Source organism: Ruditapes philippinarum, unplaced genomic scaffold (genome assembly GCF_026571515.1).
Source record: "Ruditapes philippinarum isolate M1 unplaced genomic scaffold, ASM2657151v2 ctg255_1_1_1_1, whole genome shotgun sequence".
Taxonomy (NCBI): domain Eukaryota; kingdom Metazoa; phylum Mollusca; class Bivalvia; order Venerida; family Veneridae; genus Ruditapes; species Ruditapes philippinarum.
This window is the reverse complement of record NW_026854839.1, coordinates 96,796-118,807: the sequence shown is the minus strand read 5'-3', so window position 1 is coordinate 118,807 and position 22,012 is coordinate 96,796. Positions and strand designations below refer to the sequence as shown.

Here is a 22,012-nt window from a genome sequence, read left to right as displayed (position 1 = left end):
CAGGTTCGTAAAAAAGTATTTGAAATATCAACTTCAAACGTTATAATTTTAAGAAATATTATTTTGAAACATCATTGAAGTATAGATCACAGTGATGGTAAATTAGGTGGATAAAACAACTTCATAATTTCAAGTCATTGCCCTTTATTATTTTTCATGCTTCTATGCGATTTGCAGTTTCTATTACTCATAACGCTTAAGAGAATACCTATTGAAATTTCTTCGATAAATAGCTCATGTCCAGAATTAATACTTTTCGAGTGTTTGCCCTCTCACGTGTTTATAAATGTCTGTGTGTTCAAATGTACTTTCCTCATAAATTGTCTCCTGTTTGGGGGCAAGGGGGGATTTCTAGTGTTACATGATTCATATGTTTTGTTGGAAAAAATCAACTAATCATTTGTGCGATTTTTGTTGAATTATAACCCTTCACATACTTTCGAAATGATAAAATGAATATGGACACATTCGTGTAAGTAGGACTTAAATACCTATAATCAACGTATCAGTAATGCCTGCTCATACCGATCTCGAAGATATTTTTTGAAGAAATTAAAATGAAAAAGTGTAAATGTAATTAACAGACTTACCTATACTGCCTTGAAAGAGTATGCCTTACTAGATCTTCTAGTCACCGTAATCAAAACGTGTGTCCACAGGGAAGCGTTTTTGGTATATTGAGCCGTTCCAAGCAAATAGAACAGTCGAGAGAAATTTGTTCTAGTATAATTAACCGTTAATTAAATTTAACCTTTGTTATCACTAATGAAAATCGGCGGCTATGTTTTCGAAACTACTACCTTATATTTTAAAACAGATGTTTCTACTTAACACTAAATTCAACACTAGATCTTTACCATGAAGATGTATACATTTGTATGCTGTAATAAACCTTATCGGTAAGCAAATAAGAATTTGACCTTTGCACTTTATCGAAAATTATTACTCAACAATAAAGACGTTTGTGTATTTGTCAAAAAAGTAACATGTTTCGCAGGGGTTGATATCATTATCATAATTTAAGGAGAAAATTTTACTTTACTGTCAGACATCGAACTTTTTTAAGAAAATATCTTATTTTAATGTGGTTGCAGTAGAAATGTTTTGAATAACAGAAATGACCAGTTAGCGACAAGATAATAGTACAATTATCAACTACACAAAGTTTAAACCTCCAACGTTTCGAGGGGATAAAAACGTTGGAGGTTTAAACTTTGTGAAGTTGATAATTGTTATTTAAATGTTTCCAGAATGATTTTAAGATAATAGTAGTATATGTGTGTATAAATCACAATGGATAAAAAAGGGAGTTTTACTTAGCAATGTCATGTTGAGGTAACATAAGTCTTGCAATTCACATGATACCTTCTGGGTGCCTCAGAAGAAATCACAAATATAGTCTGTACTTCTTTGGAATAGAACTACCCACAGCTTCACAAGACATTTTCATTTGCTTTATGGTACTCCAGCAATAGCAAAATGTTGCCGTTTGTTTTCCACTAAGCCGCCTGAAGCCGCCTGTATAATTTGATAAAGTATTGGTAGAATTTAAACCTATATGTATGAACTATGAATAACCGTATATTGTCTTGAAAGACATCACTATAGAAAATGTGTCATTTAACACTACGTTGAATCTACAGACATGTTAGTTCAAACATGAACATTCTAGATGTTTAAACAAAAGTGTTACAATCAAAGTTGAAACTTGTTCACTGAGAGATAGATCAACGGGACAAAATAAAATTATACATGATCTATTAATAAAGTAATACACACAATCAAAGTCTTCTTGTTAGTATCACGAAGTCAAAATGTAATAAGCGGGAGTTTACTCAAGCACCGTCCTGCTTTTTCTTGAATGATTGATACTGAGCAAAACAATGTGCATTAACAAAAACCATAATGTACAATTTTAGCCTTGCTTATATGTATGCATAGTATCTTTTGGTTTTATATAGCTTCTGAGATCTATATATAACCCTAGCTAATCCTTGAATCATACAAAATTATTAATCTATATTCTCTTTTCTAACCCGTCAGCAATTTTATAATACTGCACTATTTTGACGTCGCATTTCATTGGATAAATGTTCTATATACATGGCTGCGTAAATTTACGAAGAAATCTTTTTCTCTAAAAAGGAGGTTTGCTATTTTATAAATTCGTTATAAAGATTTCTGACAGGTTATGGTGTATATAAACGGTTGTTTGCAATATGAATAAATATATGCAAACAACCGTTTATGTTATTATTTATAAAGATTGTTGACAGGTTATATGGCCCTATATAAACGGCTTTTTGTAAATATAACCCGAGCCGCTAGGATATATATATATGCAAACAACCGTTTATGTAGGGTCATATAACCTGTCAAAAATCTTTATAGCTAATGATATACATTCCTGAACAGTTATTGTGTTGTAAATGATATCCAACAAATATTTGTGTCTTTTTGAACATGTAACTTTTCTGAAAATACTTACATTCATGTTCTTTTTATAATACTACCTGCATAAAAAAATATTGATTTCAAGCCTTGATTGATAACATGTCGTCGAATGTTTTTAAACATTCTAAAGAAGGAACCTTGTTGTAATGTTGTTAAAATATTCGTCGTAAAGATTTAAATTATGTTTTCTAAGTTGCCCCAATTATATCATTCACGATAATAAATTCGCAAATGAAATTCATCATTCATTTAACAGTGATAAATAAGCAAGGTATATATATTTTGAAAGTTATTAGAAGTGTAACAGAAACATTTGGTTATAACGTCTTTATAAAAGAATATTATTTACATCAGACGATTAATAATAATACAAAAAACATTGTTTCGAATAAACAGTTTTAGTTTTGGTAAATAAGGTTTCAGACAAGTATAATTGTTAGCAAATTTTATAAAAAATCCAAAACTTTGACACCAGACTTTCACACAAGCAACTGCTATTCAACTGTCGTTTTAAGATGTCATTTTAGTACATGCTTTTTAAATTGGTCTCATGAAAATTGTCTTGATACGCATAATTCATCATATCTGAACCCCCTATAGATATGTATAAATTGAGTTCAACCTCATGGTACTTGCGTTATTCTGGTTTCATACCCTGCTACTTTTGGAGAGACTCGAAGGTGTCTCATTGGAGGTTCCTCCATCACCGCCTAATGGACGGAACGTCAGATGTAACTAAAACATACATTACACTTTTTTTCTTATTTTAATGTAGGAAGTAATGCTGTAGCTGGTAACTGAAGCGCTGTGTAGATCTATACGAATAGTATATTAGTGTGGATTCCGTCTGTCTTATTTATTGAACGAGTTGAAGAACATGGTATCGGGCGATATTCAGAAAGCAAAATTGCTACTTTAGTTGGAAAAAAATATCGAGTTTCTTACTCAGGGATCTTTTAATAATAGAACAGCTTCCGTAATAAATTTGAAAATCCGGAATTCTCATAAAATAAGCTACCCTTTCGTTCTACAGTAATTAGAGAATAATTCACGAGATCAGTAAATTATGGATTTAAAGTAAAAAGTCTCACAGGCCTTCTTATTTCAAATACCCTTGAAATTAGAGCTGGTGAGAAATTCAAGGCTGCGGCTGTATCTAAATTTGCCTGATTAAATGTTGAATTTTGCCTTAGCCGCTGCTAGGGCGTGGACGGAACATGCACGGTAACATGCACTTGCCAGTACCATCCATGGACAGGCTCAAATCAAACCAAGCCTACAACATTTTCTATTTTGTCGTTTTGGACGTTTTTTGGGATGCTTTTTTCTATTTTATCCTAACATCAGAGTAATTTGTAACATGCGTCGACAGTAAAAGGTCAAACATATAATTAAAGACGTTATATCTTATCCTGAAAGATCGTTCAGCGTGACATATTTTTTGCGTGCAAGTTTATTTTTAGTTTCTTCTTCTATGTAATCTTTTTTATTTACGTTTTTCCAGTATTCTAGCCAGTAATGCTTCGGTACATGTTTGCACTTTACTCCTTATTGAAAGTTTGGGAACCGTAGGTTATGTAACTCGCAGTTGTCTCCTTATAAAACTGAATTTATAAAAATAATTATATATATTTCAAGTCGTCATTTATTATATTCTACCAAATGTTCTATACTTGCTATATCGAAGATCCCGGTGTTTTGTGTATAGATAACAGTAAATATCATAAATTATTTGGCATTAAATGAGCCGTCATAGTACTCCACTAGTCGACAAACAAGAGGGTGAAAATCATCAATTCAGTTAAATAGTGGGAGATTACCGAGCAATTTATATCTTTTTAAAGTAATTAAAGTTGATTACATGAACGCTTATTTGTGTATCATATTCTAGAATATTATTCACATCTGACGATTAATGATAACACAGCACGCATTGTTTCTATTAAACAGTAATAAGCTTACACCAATTTATCCAAATCGCAATAATTATCTGTTTGATTTATGTTCAAAATCCCCAATACGCTCTCTAGAAACATTTTCAACTTTTACCATGTTTTTCCCCGAACCGTTATGACATTTTTGTAACATGGTAAAACATTCGATTTTTTTAGCGAAAGTAATTTTGAGGAACATATGCAAATAATTTACACATTTTATTGAATTACACTGAAAAGTAAAGTATTTAGTTTTAGTTAAAACGTACTTATAACTATCTTTAAGAGGTAATATTTAGGCTTCAGCTGCTTTAATAATCGTATTTGAGCTAGTCTATAGCACCTTAGATATATCATTAACTCTGGTATCGGCTGTTTTTGTAAGCGCAATTACATCTTAAAACAGCTTTACAACAACTTAATAGACATATAATGCATTTGATTACCTCGTTAATTACTTTAATTAGATCTACGTGCAGTTCTTCCTGATTGATTCATAGGAGATAGATAAATTGTCATCATTAATCTTGAGTTATAGTGATAGATTTCATAATGAAAATTGATAGTATCATTTATTAATTCTGTATCATTTATTAATTCTGAAATTCTCTCTAAAATGTGTACAATTTGTAGTTGGTATTGTAATAAACCATAGAATACCATTTGCAGTCCTTTCGTACAGCACTATATAAGCATTTTCTACTTGTATGTTGCAAACACCTGACTTAATTTATAAAATATAATACTAAATTGGATGTAGAATTTACAGTTACAAAAGCTTATTACCATTTGACACAATCAGCAAGTTCTAAACAAAACAACGACATAAATTATACTAAAAGGTCTCATTAAAAGCTATTACTCTGATGATTCTTTTCCGCAATAATTAAAAAGATTAAATAAGTTATCATCGTATTGTGATTCTGTATGAACATTTATTAAGAAATCTTTCTATCATAAAATTATCATTAAAAAAACAAATGTAGGTACCTGATTAAATATCTTAATCATCAAAAATAGCAACTTGTTATATATTTACAAAGCTCTGAACATCAAGTCAACATAATATAGAAATCAAACATAATTTGTACTTTTACTGTACTGAATTAACCAGTCTCCATACCCAAAGAAATTTGGTTGCAGATGTTAATAATTTACTTATGAGAAATGGATTTGTGCAAATTTTGTTTGCTCAAAGCATACTCAATGAAAAGGTATTCATTTCACAATTCACTATTAGACTTTAGGATCAGTATCTTTAAACTTTGTATTTTGATGTAAGAAATAGTTCTAAACATTTTCGAACATGAAATATATTTTAATTATGTAACAGTTAAAAAATCAGAAATACATTGGGTATGCCTTTGAATTTTGCACGTGACTTAGAAATAGAATGAGAGACAGATATTCTTACTATAAAAGAAATCAAAGAATATGCAAACGTTGTAATACAGAGACTGACACTAAATTACATTTTGTCAAAAATTTCCCAGATTAACCCTTTTTAGAGAGAAACATATTCCATGTAAGTTCAATCAGTCCCCTAATGTTAATGAATCAATACTTTGATGTCATCTCCATATGTGCATATAATTATGAGTTTGGCTGTGTTTGCATATTGTGTTTTTCAAGAACCTGAAATGTTAATGAATGATATTGTTTTAACGTTTAATTATGTATGAATCAACACATTGTAGATGGTATATACCATACCTATATGTTAAAAAAGTTTGATTTTTATCACTTTATATACATTTAAACTAGTACTTTGTAGTAAATTGGTATTTGATCAGTACTACATCATGCCATGTTTGTTATGTACAAGTTTTGTTGATATGGGCGGGAGGTCAAAATCGAATAGATCTTTTGTAATTGTCATTGTAAAAATAAAATTTTGCCTTCCTGATCACATAACGTTTCTTTGACTGATCTCCAAATTTTTATTACACTGTTCAAGGAATTTACGTCTCACTGTTCACAGACTTTATGCCTTGAGGTTATGCCGTGCTGTTTCGGGATGATTTATGTCTCAATTCATAGAATGTGCCAAATGTTTCACTGATTAAAAATATGTACCTCATTGATTACAGAATGTTTGTATCATGGATAACAGAGTACGTGTCTCATCGATTTAAGAATATAGGCAACACCGTTACAGAATGTATTCCTCAAATACCACAGAATGTTTGCCGCAATTATGACGAAAGGTTTGCCACAACTATCACAGAATGTATTCTTCAATTATCACAGAATGTATTCCTCAAGTATCACAGAATGTTTTCCGTAATTATCACAGAAGGTTTGCGCAATTATCACAGAATGTATTCCTCAATTATCACAGAATGTTTGCCGCAATTATCACGGAAGATTTGCCTCAATTATCACATAATGTATGCCTAAATTATCACATAATGTGCAAAGATGTATGTAAAATATACGCATCAATGAAAATATATTTCATGCCGTAATACAGCTAACAATGTGCAGAGAAAAATGAAATGAAATGAAAAAAAAAACAAATGTGTGCGGATATATTCTTTCAAACAGTATCCAGTACCACAGGAAAATGAACAAAATGCAGAAATAGCACCATAGTACTCTAAACTTTTGCAATTCTATGGCAGAAATGAGCACCAAGGTATAGTATGGTTTTATTGACCTGTCAATTATAAATACATTATAGCATTAATTTACATATTACATCCCACTGCGGTTGTGTCCGTGTAGTTTAAGAGAATTAATATGAAGTAAATAACTTATTACTTTTTGAAAAGTCACACCAGCTTAGGGTATAGGACGTCGTCACATCCGCAATAGCGCATTCGGTTTAGTGATTGTCTAATATTTAGGAGGTCTGTGGTTCGACCCCAATTGTTCCCTTCTCTTTTGTTTTTGCAAAAATATTTTAACGGAAATATTGGCTGCCAATTAGTCTACACGGATATTAAGCAATTCAAAAACTCTGTTTTGTCTCGATTTGTATTGTGAATCCGTAAAATATTACTTCTTTAACAATGTTATTTCAAAAGAGTATAGACTTCAAAACATAATAATTATTAATACAAAACAAACAACATTAAAACAATCATAGTCTAAATAATGTTTAAAAAAGAGAGAAAAGAAAAAAAACATGAACATTCGCGGTCTCGATCTTACTTCATGTGGAACATTCATATACCGGTATTATAAACCCGTATAATCAGTATGCAAATGACAGTTAATAAAATTAAACAATAAGTAAATGAATCACTATATTTTAGAATAAATTAATTGAAAATATTATGCGCATACGGTTGATTAAAAATAATTTGTAAAACATAATGTAACATATTTCCAAGATCATTCGTGAGGATGACGACCTGGTTAGCGTAATAAAGGCGATTTGTGTGTTGCTAATTTTGATGTGTCATATTACACATCAATTGCACATATATGAACTTTATATATAACATCAAAACTTGTGAGTCGTTAAAAAGATATGATGGTCTATTGTTAAATGATATATGATAACAATTATAAACAGTAAGTTTATTAGCGTTTTTTTTTAAATTTGGGATGGGGATGTTAAATATAAACTTTATTTAAACCAATCAAAATGCTATTCAACCCTTTTATTGTTCAGTTATCCATTCATCCATTGTCGTTTGATGCAGACTGTTTTCAAAAAGAATGTTGTCGTGGGTTTAGGTGTGTCAAACGTGAGTATATCACTGACAATAAGATCAAAATGATATACAATCAATCAACCTTTGTCTGTGATGACGAGAAATATTCACAGAATTGAGACAAACGGAATCCCTAAAAACGCTCAAAAACGACAAAATTAAAAATGTTGCGGGCTCGGATCATAGACGAAACTGGAAAGTGCAAGTTGCCTTCCATGCCCTTGCTCGATCAAACGTATGTAGTCTTGACATTTAGCGAGGTAAATATCCTGCATCTCCTATAGATGATTAAACGATTGGAAAAAAGAAGATAAGAATATATGACAGACTCCTTTTTAACAAGATGAGTCTTATCATTTTACATATAATAAGTGTAATCCTTTTAATATCTACCATAGAAAGCGACCCAAGTTTCCATACAGTACACTTAGACTTCATTCCAGTTATGATTGATAGATATTAATAGAATTAGATTAAAAGGAACATTATAAGTATTGCGATCAAAACTAAAATGTTCTTCTGCAAGGTTTAAATTATGCTCAAATAAATGATAATGTGTGTGCCACTGTATATCATTCAAAGTATATCTTGGCATACAAATTATATTCAATGTCAAAAATTCCAAAATGTAAAGTAATATTAACATTAATTGCATATGAAAAACAACATTTTCAAAACAAAATAATTTTAAATCAATATATTTATTTGTTTATTCACAAAAATCGGAACATTTTGAATATGTAAAGAATACATATTTGTTCTTTCTTATAAAACTTGTTAATCACCAAAGTATTTATTTTTTGTATTTAGCGAAGAATTAAAGCGTATTTTATGTTTGCTTATAGAACACATATCCAAAACTTGATCACAATCTGAATTTTGACCAAGTTACTTTCTTTTTTTACTTTCCATTTTAAATGCTTGTCAACAGTGTGAGATTGTTAATAGCACTTTGAGGCTCTTTTTGATCATGTTCTTGATCAATATGTCAGATGTTTGATACAAATACAACTGAACCAACGACAACAACCATTTCACAAACGACTGCTTCAAATGACAATACATGACTTGGTTACTATTGAGGAACTACGAACGGGTCGAAAAGCATTTCGATTTCTTTTCAATCATACATATGAACTTCATAATTATAAAAAAAATTCAAATTTTTAAAACCTTGTTTTCATTTTATTGACATGGCGTCCGCATATGTTTTACCGGAAACCAACATACCTTTATAACCGATGCATATTTCGGTGTACTGTATGAATGTGGTCCTGTGTGAATTAGCAGATGAATTGTGACTAAGACATTGTTTAAGAGTTAAACCCATTTCGTCAATAATACACTGAAGTTACGCTGGTTAGCTCATTAAAAGTACCTGTGTCTGCTTCCTTTATGTATTATATGACAGGAATATCAAAATAATGAGCTTTCAAATATGTACTTATACACAAAAGTCTTAACAAAGGTAGGCAGGTAATCATTTCATGAATGATCTCAGAAAGTTAACATATTTCTTGAAATATTTGTAATGCTGATTAAAGTATAATGTCATGGCAGCTGTTTGAACTTATTAGTTTTTTTTTTAATTAAATTTAATCAATTATTTTCCTCCGTGTGCTTACCGTGTTACTAGTTTCGACATAGCTTTCCACAGATTGAGGCGTTACTTTTAAATGAATTTCTGCTTTATTGTCACATTCCTGCGTTACTGGATATATACGGTGGTATAGTTACAAAATACATAGTTAAAAACATGGAAAATAAAATGTCACAAAAAGGTACCGAACTTTAACCAAAAAATGTTTTAGTCAATTGACTCACAAAGAACGTAACCAGAGAAAAGGATAAACACTACAAGCCCAATGTAATCCACAATTGTGAGTGTCAGAGCAAAATTGATAAAATGTTCATCCCAGAACCTTACAGAGCCGTGGCATACATTGTTAAAATTGCTGAAGTTTCCAAAAATATACGCCGTTCCTGAAATTGAGTAAAAGTAAAAACATGATTGCGTATTACACCAAATAAAAGCCTTCTTGTTCCTTACTAAACATAAACGTTTAATTCTTGATATTTTTATGATAATATTCGGAAAAAAAAAGACATTGGATTTCAGTCGCAATCGTTGATGGCAAAAGCTGTAATAATGATGGAAGCTAATATTATACATTTGCTTATAAATTGATCGTTTGTACTTTTGTATTAAGATTCAAATGCGATAGTATTCAAGCATTATCTAAAACTTAAAACAAATGACTTTATTCCACGTACCAACACATAACCAACAAAAAGAAAATAACAAATCTAAAAATGTGTATGCTTCTATACAAGGGTTGTTCAGTATTTCTTCAGTATTTCTTCTGCATATCCATAAAGTATGTGCTCCCCAGAAAATGACAGCAACACAGGCCTTAACAAACAAGTATACTGCAGCTTCACGTTCAAGATCACAGTTTGATGACATCTTCACTGCCCCTTTCATGAAAAGTAAGAAAAAATATGCTTAGATACATTGAAAGTGTTAGAATAATCCATATTGAAAATTAACTTTTCTCTTAATCAAATTTTAAAAAAAAGTTATAAAATTATATAATATATTCAACACAGCAAGTATAGTTGAATATATATAAGGTATATCATGTTATTTTTCGGTACATTTGCAATCATCTTTTTCTGTTATTTTAACTTTCAATGTCTTTTTATTATTTATAACATGCTATTTGACTTCTTTCCATTTTTCTCAGTATGCTTAGTAACATTTTAAACTTTACTATGTCATAATCAATAAGTACCTGCAACGAATCGGCTGAAGGTAACAAGTGAGAAAATAGCAATTAGCACTTTTGGCACTGAAATAGATTATTAAAGCATGTGCAATGTAAAATAGGGAAAATACGAATCCCTAAAGAAAGTTAAAATCACCAAAATAGAAAATGTTTCAGGCTCGGTTTGGTTGAGCAAACAAATGCCCTGTTAAGTGCAAACTACCGTCCACGCCATCAAGCACCGGTTTAAGACAACTCATTACGTCATAACATGAAGATTGTGAAATTTTGAATTTAGAAACATCCGCAGATGTGTTCATACCGCGGTTATCATGGAATATTTAATGAGACACTTCAGTGCGATTCAATGAATAGCGGCGTATGGTCCTGTTGTACAAAAATGCGTGTGTAACACAACTACAAACCATTGTTGGTATAAAACAAAATAAGATAATGTTTGATTTTCAAATAGCTGCAAAAGCTAATGAAAGAATCTTGATAAGGTCGTTTTGAACTTTCTTTAAACATAAAAGGTAAAACATTATTTTTTAGATATATTGGAAACTTTTTTATACATGTAAATTAAGTAATATCTTTACAATAATGCTTTTTTTGGAACATGCAATATTGATAAATCTTCATTTACGCATCATATTACCCCCATCGGGACAGGACCAAAGTTGTCTTAATGGCGGAGTGGATTGAGACTGGTCTGATTTGAGGATTTAATTATTATTGCTTACGTACTTTATAACCATGATGTACTCTAGTCATTTTGTATGAACATAAACCTACAAGTACAATATAAAATTATGTAAGAGAACAAAACATACTTCTGAAGAAGTCTTATTCCAGTATCAATCATTATATGATGTACATAATCACCTATCATAAAAGAAATTAATTCTTCACAAAATAAATGTGCTGAAAGCAATATATAAATAACACATGGGTTTGTGGGTAACCGTAAAAATATCATCCCGAAAAAAATACTGTTACCCGAGGCGTAAGACCGAACAAATCGTTTTCAACTAAAATTTCAACTAAATCTAACTGTAACAAAACTGAACCAAAAGTAACAATAGCTCAACTATCCTTGCAAGTTGAAAAGAGCATGTGACTAGATTTTTATACTGTTAAAAAGTACTTTTACCCTGTAACAGTACAATTGTCTTAGTCACAAGGTACACTTCAACAGTAAGAATAACTCCCAAGGGCCTATGGGAAATTAACATTACAAAAAAAACGTGAGGGGTTAAATTACAGTGACTCTAAATTTACTTTCTCAACATATTTCATACAATAACAAAATAATGACAGTTTTTTTGGCACTTTGTGACATCAAATGTCATTCCTAAAAGCATTAAAGCAGATACAAGCAATTAATTTGTTACCTTCGTAGGTGTTGACTTTAACATCAATAATAGGGTGTTCAAAAACGAATAAAACAGGGACTGAATCTGGTAATCTTAAAAGTTGATAAGCAGACTGGTCTTAATTCTGGATCAGGTAACCATTGACATAATTACTCGCATATACCATAAAATTCCTTTTTTTAATATGGTTTTAATAGTTGATAGTCTTAGATCCAGGGTAGTCTTTAGTTGGGATTCTACTGTATATGTAATATCGGATCATCTCATTCTTGCTAAAAACTTCCATATAAAGATCGCTCGTAGTCTGTTCGTATGTCTGATACTACATTGTAAATACTTTTAACGTAATTATTCATTGTATTTCAGACCTACCATTACAGAAGACCATTCACGTTTAGTATTATAATGGAGATAATTAAAAAACTAATGATGTTGAGTAATGATTTTTTAGTTTCAATGAGATATCATTAATGGTTTAAAAGTTCTACTCCTGACAAAAGTGTGGCGGACTGACGGACGAAAGAAGGACGACAGGGGGCAGGGACGGACAAGGCGGCAACGATATGCTTTCCTTTCAGGAGCATGACAAGGATATGGTGTATTCCTTGTGTTAAATGTATTGAATCACACCTTATGCCATTAGTTTAAAACTACACCGTAATGATTCGGTGTATAGGGAAATTTAACACCATACAGTTGTTTTTGTTTTCTGATGATAAAACATAAATGATAATAAAACTTTTATACTCAATGATTAGTTTTAATCTTGATTAATGAAGAATGTTTTGAATAATTATGGCATATGTCATGCAATTAAATATATGTCATAAAACTGTACGATCCAACTTAAGTTTATGTCAACTGGTAACTTCTTTTAAAAATCAGATATTGACAACATAAACACACTCATCAAGAAACAATATATACTTACATGACCCATAATCATTCAAAATAGCATGAACAACACGCTGTTTCTTTCGTCTAATTCTACCTTCAAAAATAAAACAAAAATGTTAAAAGTTAAAAAGAATCTTTAAAAAATTAGATAACTTTGAAGCAAACACTACTATAGTAGTTTTTTCAAGCATTATTTATTATATACGAGTTTCACCCCTAGTTAACAGAAGTTGGTACATGCTTAATTAATTAATTCAATAATTTGAATGAAAAGTGTTGCACTTATATTGCTTGCAAATTTTTTTCTTTTAAAATTTTCTCGGTCAAATTATCTGCTTCTTTCGTGCTATTCCAGCTTTAATGTTTTGATTTTATATATATAAGTCAGCATCACTTACTTATTAAACCACGGTTCACGTGATTCTCTCTTTCTTGTTGTTGTCTTCTGTCTATATTTTGTGCTTGTCTTATGTTGTTAACATTAACATTTTGAGCGTTCGACCATCTAAATTGAAAATTATACATACAGCAGTATATAAACAAATTTAACTCAAAGCAAAACCTTTTATAAATAATAAATATGAATTAAAAACAATAGGACAAAAAGAGTCGTGAGAAAAAAGCAATTTATCGTAACTCTTTGGCAAAATGCCAGAAAGTCAATTTAAGAAGAAAATATTCATGGTTTTAATAATCGTCTGACTATTTAATACAGAAATATTGTTAAGTTGTTAACTGAGACCCCCTTATACTTTTAATAAACAAATATAAACAATGAATCAGTAATTTATACATTTAACAATACAGGAATCGTTATTCCGAGCTTTACAGACTAATGTGTAATAATAATGCGTTCTTTGTTTCAACATTAACTGATATCATCATTATCTTTAACTTGCTGGTATGTTAAACAAGTATGTTCAACATCTTGATGATCTATAAAACCTTTTAGGATGTACCAGACTGATGTTCTGTTCATAGATGGAAACCAACTTCTTAACATTTATTATTTCTTAATTAAAATTTCTTATTTAAATCTTACATTTGCATGGCAAGCTGGTGTTCGACTTCTAGTTGTTGCTATAATAAAAAGCAGAGGATGTGATTAAATGTGATATATATGATAAAAACATAAAAGAAATATTACTGGAGAAAATTGAATCTAGATAGCATTTGTGAAAATACGCTATGCCTCCGGATTTATACAAAAATAAAATAGCAGGAACAGAAGGATTTTTTTCATACAATTAAACAATATTGTGTATTGAATTTAGGGGTCAAGGTCAGATGTTTACAAAAAGCTTAATTATAATTATTGATTCAAATAAAATATTCTTACTTGATAAAACTTAAGACATTAACGTCGCTGTATTCAACTTAAAAAAAAAAAGTTACAGTTATTTTTCATAAATACTATCTTTTCAATTAAGCAACATAAAAACATAAAAAGAAGTATCTTTAAAAAAAAATACTGAAATCAAAATCTTAAAAACAATTTGGAAGCCCTTCACTCAAGGAACAATACTGGCAAGTTTAATTGAAATCTTACTTATGGTTTTTAAGAAAAAGATAATTTCAATGTTGACAATATAACACTCGCACACACGCTGAATTGCTCTTTTTGGGTTGTTTATGGTTTCATTTATGGTAAATACAAAACAAACCAAATGTTTGCAAACCTAATACTAAATTAAAACTATTCGTAAACATAAATATAATATTTAGAGAGGAAACATTCTATAGAAGTTTTAATTCACATTTTAATTTGACAATTAATTAAGCAAGACTTATTTTCAATGATTTTGCAAACTGTAGATTTCATTGACTGCTTTTGTTATCTAACGTTAGGAATTAACATTAAATTGTGTTTATTGTCGAACCTACCCGTATCATACTATCAAGCACGTTGTCCGGGCTATCGACAGTAGAGGAGACAGATGGTATACTAAGTGGACTGATAGCATTAATGTTACTTGAAGTCGCTTGACGATAGCGGCCAATGTGTCGTTGGGCTCGAGTTCTACCGTTGGTAGTCTCCGATATATATGGTACACCAGGAAGAGTGTCAGCTCTTATTATTCGTTGTACATCATAATTTGTGTTAAAACCTGCTGCACCAGATGATGGTATCCTATGTATGGCTCGACAGTTGGGACACAGCATATAGTCTTCTGAACTGGTCAAAGCATAGATATAATAACATGAATTACATTATTCAATAAAGTACATTCTTTTAAATAAATACTGTATGTTTGAAGAATCCTGTGGCATAATTGATACCATTTTAAAAAGTAATCTCATTTGTTAATAATAATAATGATAATGGGAACACAAATAAAAATGTTTATTATGAAACTGACGATGATAAAATTTACATTTACTATCATAATGACAATGGTACGGTGGCACAAAGGTGACATGTGTGTGTTTTTATTTATTTCGTGGCCACGAGATACTATGTCGTGGCCACGAGTTACTAAAATATGACAAACAAGACCGACAAGGAAAGGCGGCATCCAACGAACGCAGCCCCCACCCGACCCAGCAACAAGCGCCAGCGGCAAGGAGCCCAGGAGGACCCCAAAGAAAAACCGGACAGGGCACAAGGCAGAGTACGGGCAGGCAAACCACTACATCAGAATACATAATTATTAACTTATAAGGAACTAAAACAAAACAAATAAATGATTTAATATAAGGCCCATAATGTCAAAAGGCACAGGGGAAGGGGACATGAGACACGGGAAGGGGGGGGGGGAAGGGGACATGAGACACGGGGAAGGGGGGGAGCTAAAGCTAAATTATTAACTAAGTCGTGGCCACGAGATAGCTAAGTCGTGGCCACAAGTAACTAAGTCGTGGCCACGAGTTACTTAGCCGTGGCCACGAGATAGCTAAGTTGTGGCCACGAGATACTATGTCGTGGCCACGAGTAACTAAGTCGTGGCCACGAGATAGCTAAGTCGTGGCCACGAGATACTAAGTAGTGGCCACAAGTTACTAAGTCGTAGCCACGAGATAGCTAAGTCGTGGCCACGAGATACTATGTCGTGGCCACGAGTTACTAAGTCGTGGCCACGAGATAACTAAGTCGTCGCCACGAGCCACGAGAAAGCTAAGTCGTCGCCACGAGATACTATGTCGAATGCCAAATGAGAATACACTATATATATTATGAATTTTTAGACTTAACAACTTACTTTTACATTAATCTTTGAAAATACTGAAGATAATCACTTTGAACTTGTCTTTAGGATCATATTAGAAAGTCACCTTCCAAAACCCATCAGACATTTATTTTGACTATATAAAAAGGTCTTGTTTATTATAGTGTCACCCCTACTGAAAGGGCCAGCCATTTTGACTTATGAGACACCTTTTGGTTGCATACCATGTACCTCCCAATTCCTACCACTATGCCAGGCGCCAGGCGGATAGAAATCGGTAACCATTCATTTTAACTACCTCGCGGCTCACGAAGCGGCCATTTCGGAACGAGTCCCACGAGAAACATTCATCCTTCAATTAACGCTCCCCGTGGGGCTCGAACCTTCGACCTCCCGATCCGAAGGCGGACGCCTTAACCACTAGGCCAACGGTACCGGCTATATATATAGCTCTTTGTTGGGACAATTTTGTGATCGAATTGGTCAGTTTGTACGTACTATGGCCTGTTAACCGTTTACATGATTACATCGGTCCTGGTTTATTTTATTTGATAGGGACATTGCCAATGGACAGTTGATAGCCTATAAGGTAAAATCCTTGTCTGATGAATAATTTAGAAGGGATAAGCCATGGTTTATATAACCCAGAAATATCATTGCACCTGATCGGTAGATGACATTTAATAATTTCGAGGTCATTGGGTAAAAAATCAGGGTCACATTGACGCTAAATGTAAAATTATTGACTAGTCAATATGAAGTATAAATGGCACTTTAACAGGCTGGTGAAGTAGGGGCATCCTTGTACTATAGCACATGTGGGAAATGTTATATAAACAATAAGTTTGTGATCGAATTGGTCAGTTTGTACGTACTATGGCCTGTTAACCTTGTTTATATGATAACATTGGTCCTGGTTTATTTTATTTGATAGGGACATTGCCAATGGACAGTTGATAGCCTATAAGGTAAAATCCTTGTCTGATGAATAATTAAGAAGGAATAAGCCATGGTTTATATAACCCAGAAATATCATTGCACCTGATCAGTAGATGACATTTAATAATTTCGAGGTCATTGGGTAAAAAATCAGGGTCACATTGACGCTAAATGTAAAATTATTGACTAGTCAATATGTAGTATAAATGGCACTTTAACAGGCTGGTGAAGTAGGGGCATCCTTGTACTATAGCACATGTCTAGTTAATTATGTAAATTCATATGAATGGTGTAATCTGATTGGAAATTTATCTCGTGGCCACGACTTAGCTATCTCGTGGCCACGACTTAGTAACTCGTGGCCACGACATAGTATCTCGTGGCCGTGACTTAGCTATCTCCTGGCCACGACTTAGCTATCTCGTGGCCATCACTTAGTAACTCGTGGCCACGACAAAGTATCTCGTGGCCACGACTTAGCTATCTTTTGGTCACGACTTAGCTATCTCGTGGCCACCACTTAGTAACTCGTGGCCACGACATAGTATCTCGTGGCCACGACTTAGCTATCTCGTGGTCACGACTTAGTAACTCGTGGCCATGACTTAGTTACTCGTGGCCACGACATAGTATCTCGTGGCCACGACTTAGCTATCTCGTGGCCACGACTTAGTAACTCGTTGCCAGGACATAGTATCTCGTGGCCACGACTTAGCTATCTCGTGGCCGCGACTTAGTAATTCGTGGCCACAACAAAGTATCTCGTGGCCACGAGATAAATAAAAACACACACACATGTCACATTTGTGCCACCGTATGTATGGTCATCTTCATTAAAGAATGGTTTAATCAATATCAAATAAATATTGAAAGACTTTGAATACTGCAAAAGAAACGCTTAAATGTTACCAGATGGGTACAATGTTTTAAGAACAATACGAAATCAGCTATAAATGTTTATTGATTTTATCTCTCCTTGACGTTCCTGATATATATTCACTCGAATGATTTTTAATTTTTCCTCATGTCTTTATAACTTATGATTCAAATTTTAAGGATTGTATTTTTTCAACAGTTTCGCATTGAACACACAATATGAAACTCAAATTCTGGCGTATATTTATGAAGGAAAACAACAGAAAAGGAAACGTTCAAGTAAAACTTATATAAACAATAAGTGTAATGGATTTCCAATCTTTGCATTTGACGTTTAAATGATATAAGGTACCAACAATATAGAGCCTTGTCAGAGTGTGCGGACTTTGTAATTTATTAAAATTCTTTTACGATAAGGAGCAAACATAATTTGGAAAATTGCTATACTTTGCAATGCTAAACTATATTCGAAATGTTAAAGGCACTTATTAGATGTAAGTTAAACACAAACTGATATCCATCGTGACTGATCTGTGCCATTCGTGTTTCGCCCTGCGCCCCGCCAAGTTTTTTCTGTTTGTTTGATTGTTTCATTTTACGCCTTTTCCCAACAGTATTTCAGTCATATAGAAGGGTAGTTTCCTAACCATCGTTCCTGGAGTGATACACCAGTACTAGACTACCTTCCTCCGGCCCCGAAAAGTGAAAAGTCTAGTTAAAATGGTAGGGGCGCGGAGCTAAACACGCTAATTAGCGGGGTCGCGGGCGAAGTTAAAAAGTAAAACGTCGCCGACCCCCGGGGGGTGCAGATTGACATTTAAGAAATTAAACGGCGGGGCGCGGAGCGAAAACAAACTTATTAGCGGGTGAGCGGGGCAAAGATTAATAAATAAAAATTCGCCCAGTGACCACGCTATTTTAGCGTGTTTTCAACCCGAGACCACGCCAAGTGAAAATTCTAGAATTAACAATAAATGATGGTGGTGGCGCGGAGCGAAAACACGCTAATCAGCGGGGCGCGAATTCATATATAAAACTTCGCCCCATTTTGTTCCTTCACCTCCAACAGATAAACTTTCTGCTAATATGAGCTACCCCTAATGATATGCCAACGAAACTGCTTTGCCTAGTGGTGTATCTTGTTTGGGTATTACATTTTTAACTATTTCTTTCATTATAGCAATCATTTTGACCAATGCTGTCGTTTTAGTCCTACTAGCCCTATACAGTGGGTCGAACATATAGCGGTGTCATACTTGTTAAAGCGGTGTGAAATGATGCGATACAAATTATTGGCAAAGGAAAGTGACAAATAATGTGGGTTAGAACCAGTTTGCATCAAATATTTGTTGTATGATGTAATGTTTGTTCGAATAATAAAATGCATGCTGAGCGGAAGATATATTTGTATATGATAGTCAAAATAAATAATCTATTTCATGGAGAAAGTACTTGAGGTATTTGAAGATATACTTCAAATGTCACCGGTAATCTTACATATTTATAAAAAGAATACATTAACAGACGTTATGGAACATATATTTAATTAGTCATAGCATCAACATGTTTACTATAAATAGCAAAATAAAATACACGAAAAGTTTTTAGCTATCTATATAGCTATTTCGCATATATCTACAATATTTTCTTATTTCTTACTGTACGCATGATAACTAACTGTACTCGACAATTTTGGCTCCTTACGATATGTTTTCATGATCTACTGAACAATATTATTGGCAATTAGACAATTAGATACTGGTATGATGAAAAGCAGTTTCATTTAGTGAACAGTTATATCATACTTAAATTATGCCTATGGTCAAAGCATTCAAAAATCGATATAAGGAAGCACAGTTCTAATTCCATGTACTGAAACAGTGGAATTTAGAAGACTATCTAGGTCGACATGTGTGTGTGTTCTTTAGTAAAATAGTTGTAGTGTGTGTGTGTGTGTTGGTGCGTGCGTGCGTGCGTGCGTGCGTGTGTGTGTGTGTGTGCGCGCGCGCGCGTGTATGTGTGTGTGTGTGTGTGTAAAAAAATAGTTTAGCTCTAGACAAAGCTTCCTACTGAAGATAGTGCCCCTTGATTTTTATGGAACTTTGTTTCGTTTTCTTTTAAAAATACTGTATGCAAAAAATCACATTTATTCATCCTTGATAAAATTATTTTCATTAACATTCAAATATTCACACATTTGCATTTTTTCTTGGTTTGTTTGTTGATGTTTTTTTTTTTTTTTTTTTTTTTTTTTTTTTTGGGGGGGGGGGTCTTTTCTTTCTTTTTAATGACACTTTCAACCACAAATTCAGCTAGACGTTGAAAGAGAAAACCATAAATATGACTAAGATGTTATAATGATTTTATAACATATTTTACATTCATTTTAATATTCAGCATTTGTAATAGTGAGTGAAATAACATACATGTATATAGCACTTAAATTAAAACTATCCAAATTGAATATACATCGCAAACATTATCTCTCTTGCATTCATGTCCATTATTGCTTGAGATGTTTGTTTGAAATAAATTGCTCAAAGTAGCGAGTTCTTTCTTTTGATTAACTAAATAGCATGCCCTTGTTTTGTCCTTAAAATCTGAAAACAAAGTGATCCCTCGGAAGCATTAATCACAACAAAATTACAAGAGAATTGCATACTCGGTTTGATTGAGTCTGTACATGAGGGATAATGAATACGTACAACATCCCTCACGCCCCCTAGCACCGGCTTGAGGGGTACTAAATTCTCAAAAAAGATAAATACAGAATTCCTTAAGAAAGCCCAACACGACAAAATTGAAAATGTTGCAGGCTCGGTTTGACACTCAATAGTGCTGGCATCAAAAAACCAACAAAGGTAATATCAGTGTTTCTCAAACCTTGTAACGCATTCTAACATATTGCAACCCAATTTTCATTTCATTTCTTCAAAGTGCTTCAAAATTCTTTCTTATTTTTTGTTTTTTTCCTGATGGTCGTACATCAGGCTCATGGATTCTGAAAAACTTTATAAAAGTTAAAGATCCTGTAACACAATTTTTTCATGGTTTTATTTCATAAATATGATGCTCAAATTAAGATTTGTCAATATTGTAAGTTCCAATAAGCATTATTTATAAAGATATTACCCAATTTAACATTTCATGTAAATAAAGGGAGGTAATTAGAAATTTATTTTCTATAAATTCTAAGTCAAATTTTCCAATAAGAAAGGAATGCCTGTAATTTATTGATTGAATATAATGTGCACAAATATTTGCAGTACACATTTTACATATTCTTCCATGTTTGAAAATTGTTTTATTTGCATAAATATGTACATATATAATTTTTTGCTAGTGTGGTATTCACACAGTAAAAATATCAATCACAAAACATACAGGATCTTTAAAGATCCTGTATGTTTTGTGATTGATATTGTGAATGTGTGTATACCACACATGCAAAAAAATATATAATACACATGTAATAATATGTATATAATTATGCAAATAAAACAATTTTCAAACATCGAAGAATATGTAAAATGTGTACTGCAAATATTTGTGCACATTATATTTAATCAATAAATTATATGCATTCATTTCTTATTGGAAAATTTGAGTTAGAATTTATAGAAAATAAATTTCTAATTACCTCCCTTTATTTACATGATATGTTAAATTCGATAATATCTTTATAAATAATGCTTATTGGAACTTACAATATTGACAAATCTTAATTTGAGCATCATATTTATGAAATAAAACCGTGAAAAAAAAATGTGTTACAGGATCTTTAAAACATTTTAGTACAGAAGGATGAAAATTCAGCTAATATGATAAATATTTTACCATTCTATATGTAGAAGTTCTAGTTTCAGACATGAACAATGGAAGTGAATTATAGATTGTAAAATCAAATTTCTGTTTTGCACACCGATAAACTGCATA

At 32.3% G+C, this 22,012-nt stretch overlaps 1 protein-coding gene and 1 long non-coding RNA gene across 2 annotated transcripts in view; both read right to left on the bottom strand.

The window, feature by feature from the left end:
• The window catches only part of LOC132741234 (uncharacterized), a 34,426-nt gene extending 33,599 nt beyond the window's left edge, over positions 1 to 827 (bottom strand). The window contains exon 1 of the long non-coding RNA XR_009627257.1: positions 591 to 827. This is a non-coding gene — a long non-coding RNA (uncharacterized LOC132741234). The remainder of the gene's footprint in view (positions 1 to 590) is intronic.
• A 7,958-nt stretch (positions 828 to 8,785) lies between these two features.
• On the bottom strand, positions 8,786 to 15,257 carry LOC132741236 (uncharacterized). The gene is made up of 7 exons (XM_060729362.1): positions 14,979 to 15,257; positions 14,137 to 14,174; positions 13,493 to 13,599; positions 13,129 to 13,188; positions 10,849 to 10,905; positions 10,328 to 10,531; positions 8,786 to 10,036 (listed from the first exon to the last, which is right to left on the bottom strand). Exons 1-7 carry the CDS (start codon positions 15,255 to 15,257, stop codon positions 9,861 to 9,863), a joined length of 921 nt encoding a protein of 306 aa, XP_060585345.1. The 3' UTR covers positions 8,786 to 9,860.
• Positions 15,258 to 22,012: the final 6,755 nt, after the last annotated feature.

Excerpts from the sequence above, each read along its gene's own strand:
- LOC132741236 (XM_060729362.1), bottom strand. The coding sequence starts at position 15,257 with ATGCTGTGTCCCAACTGTCGAGCCATACATAGGATACCATCATCTGGT. Across the intron at positions 13,189-13,492 it reads CGTGAACCGTGGTTTAATAA|GTAGAATTAGACGAAAGAAA; the intron begins GTAAGTGATGCT and ends TTATTTTTGAAG. Across the intron at positions 10,532-10,848 it reads CTTCAGCCGATTCGTTGCAG|GGGCAGTGAAGATGTCATCA; the intron begins GTACTTATTGAT and ends TTTTCATGAAAG.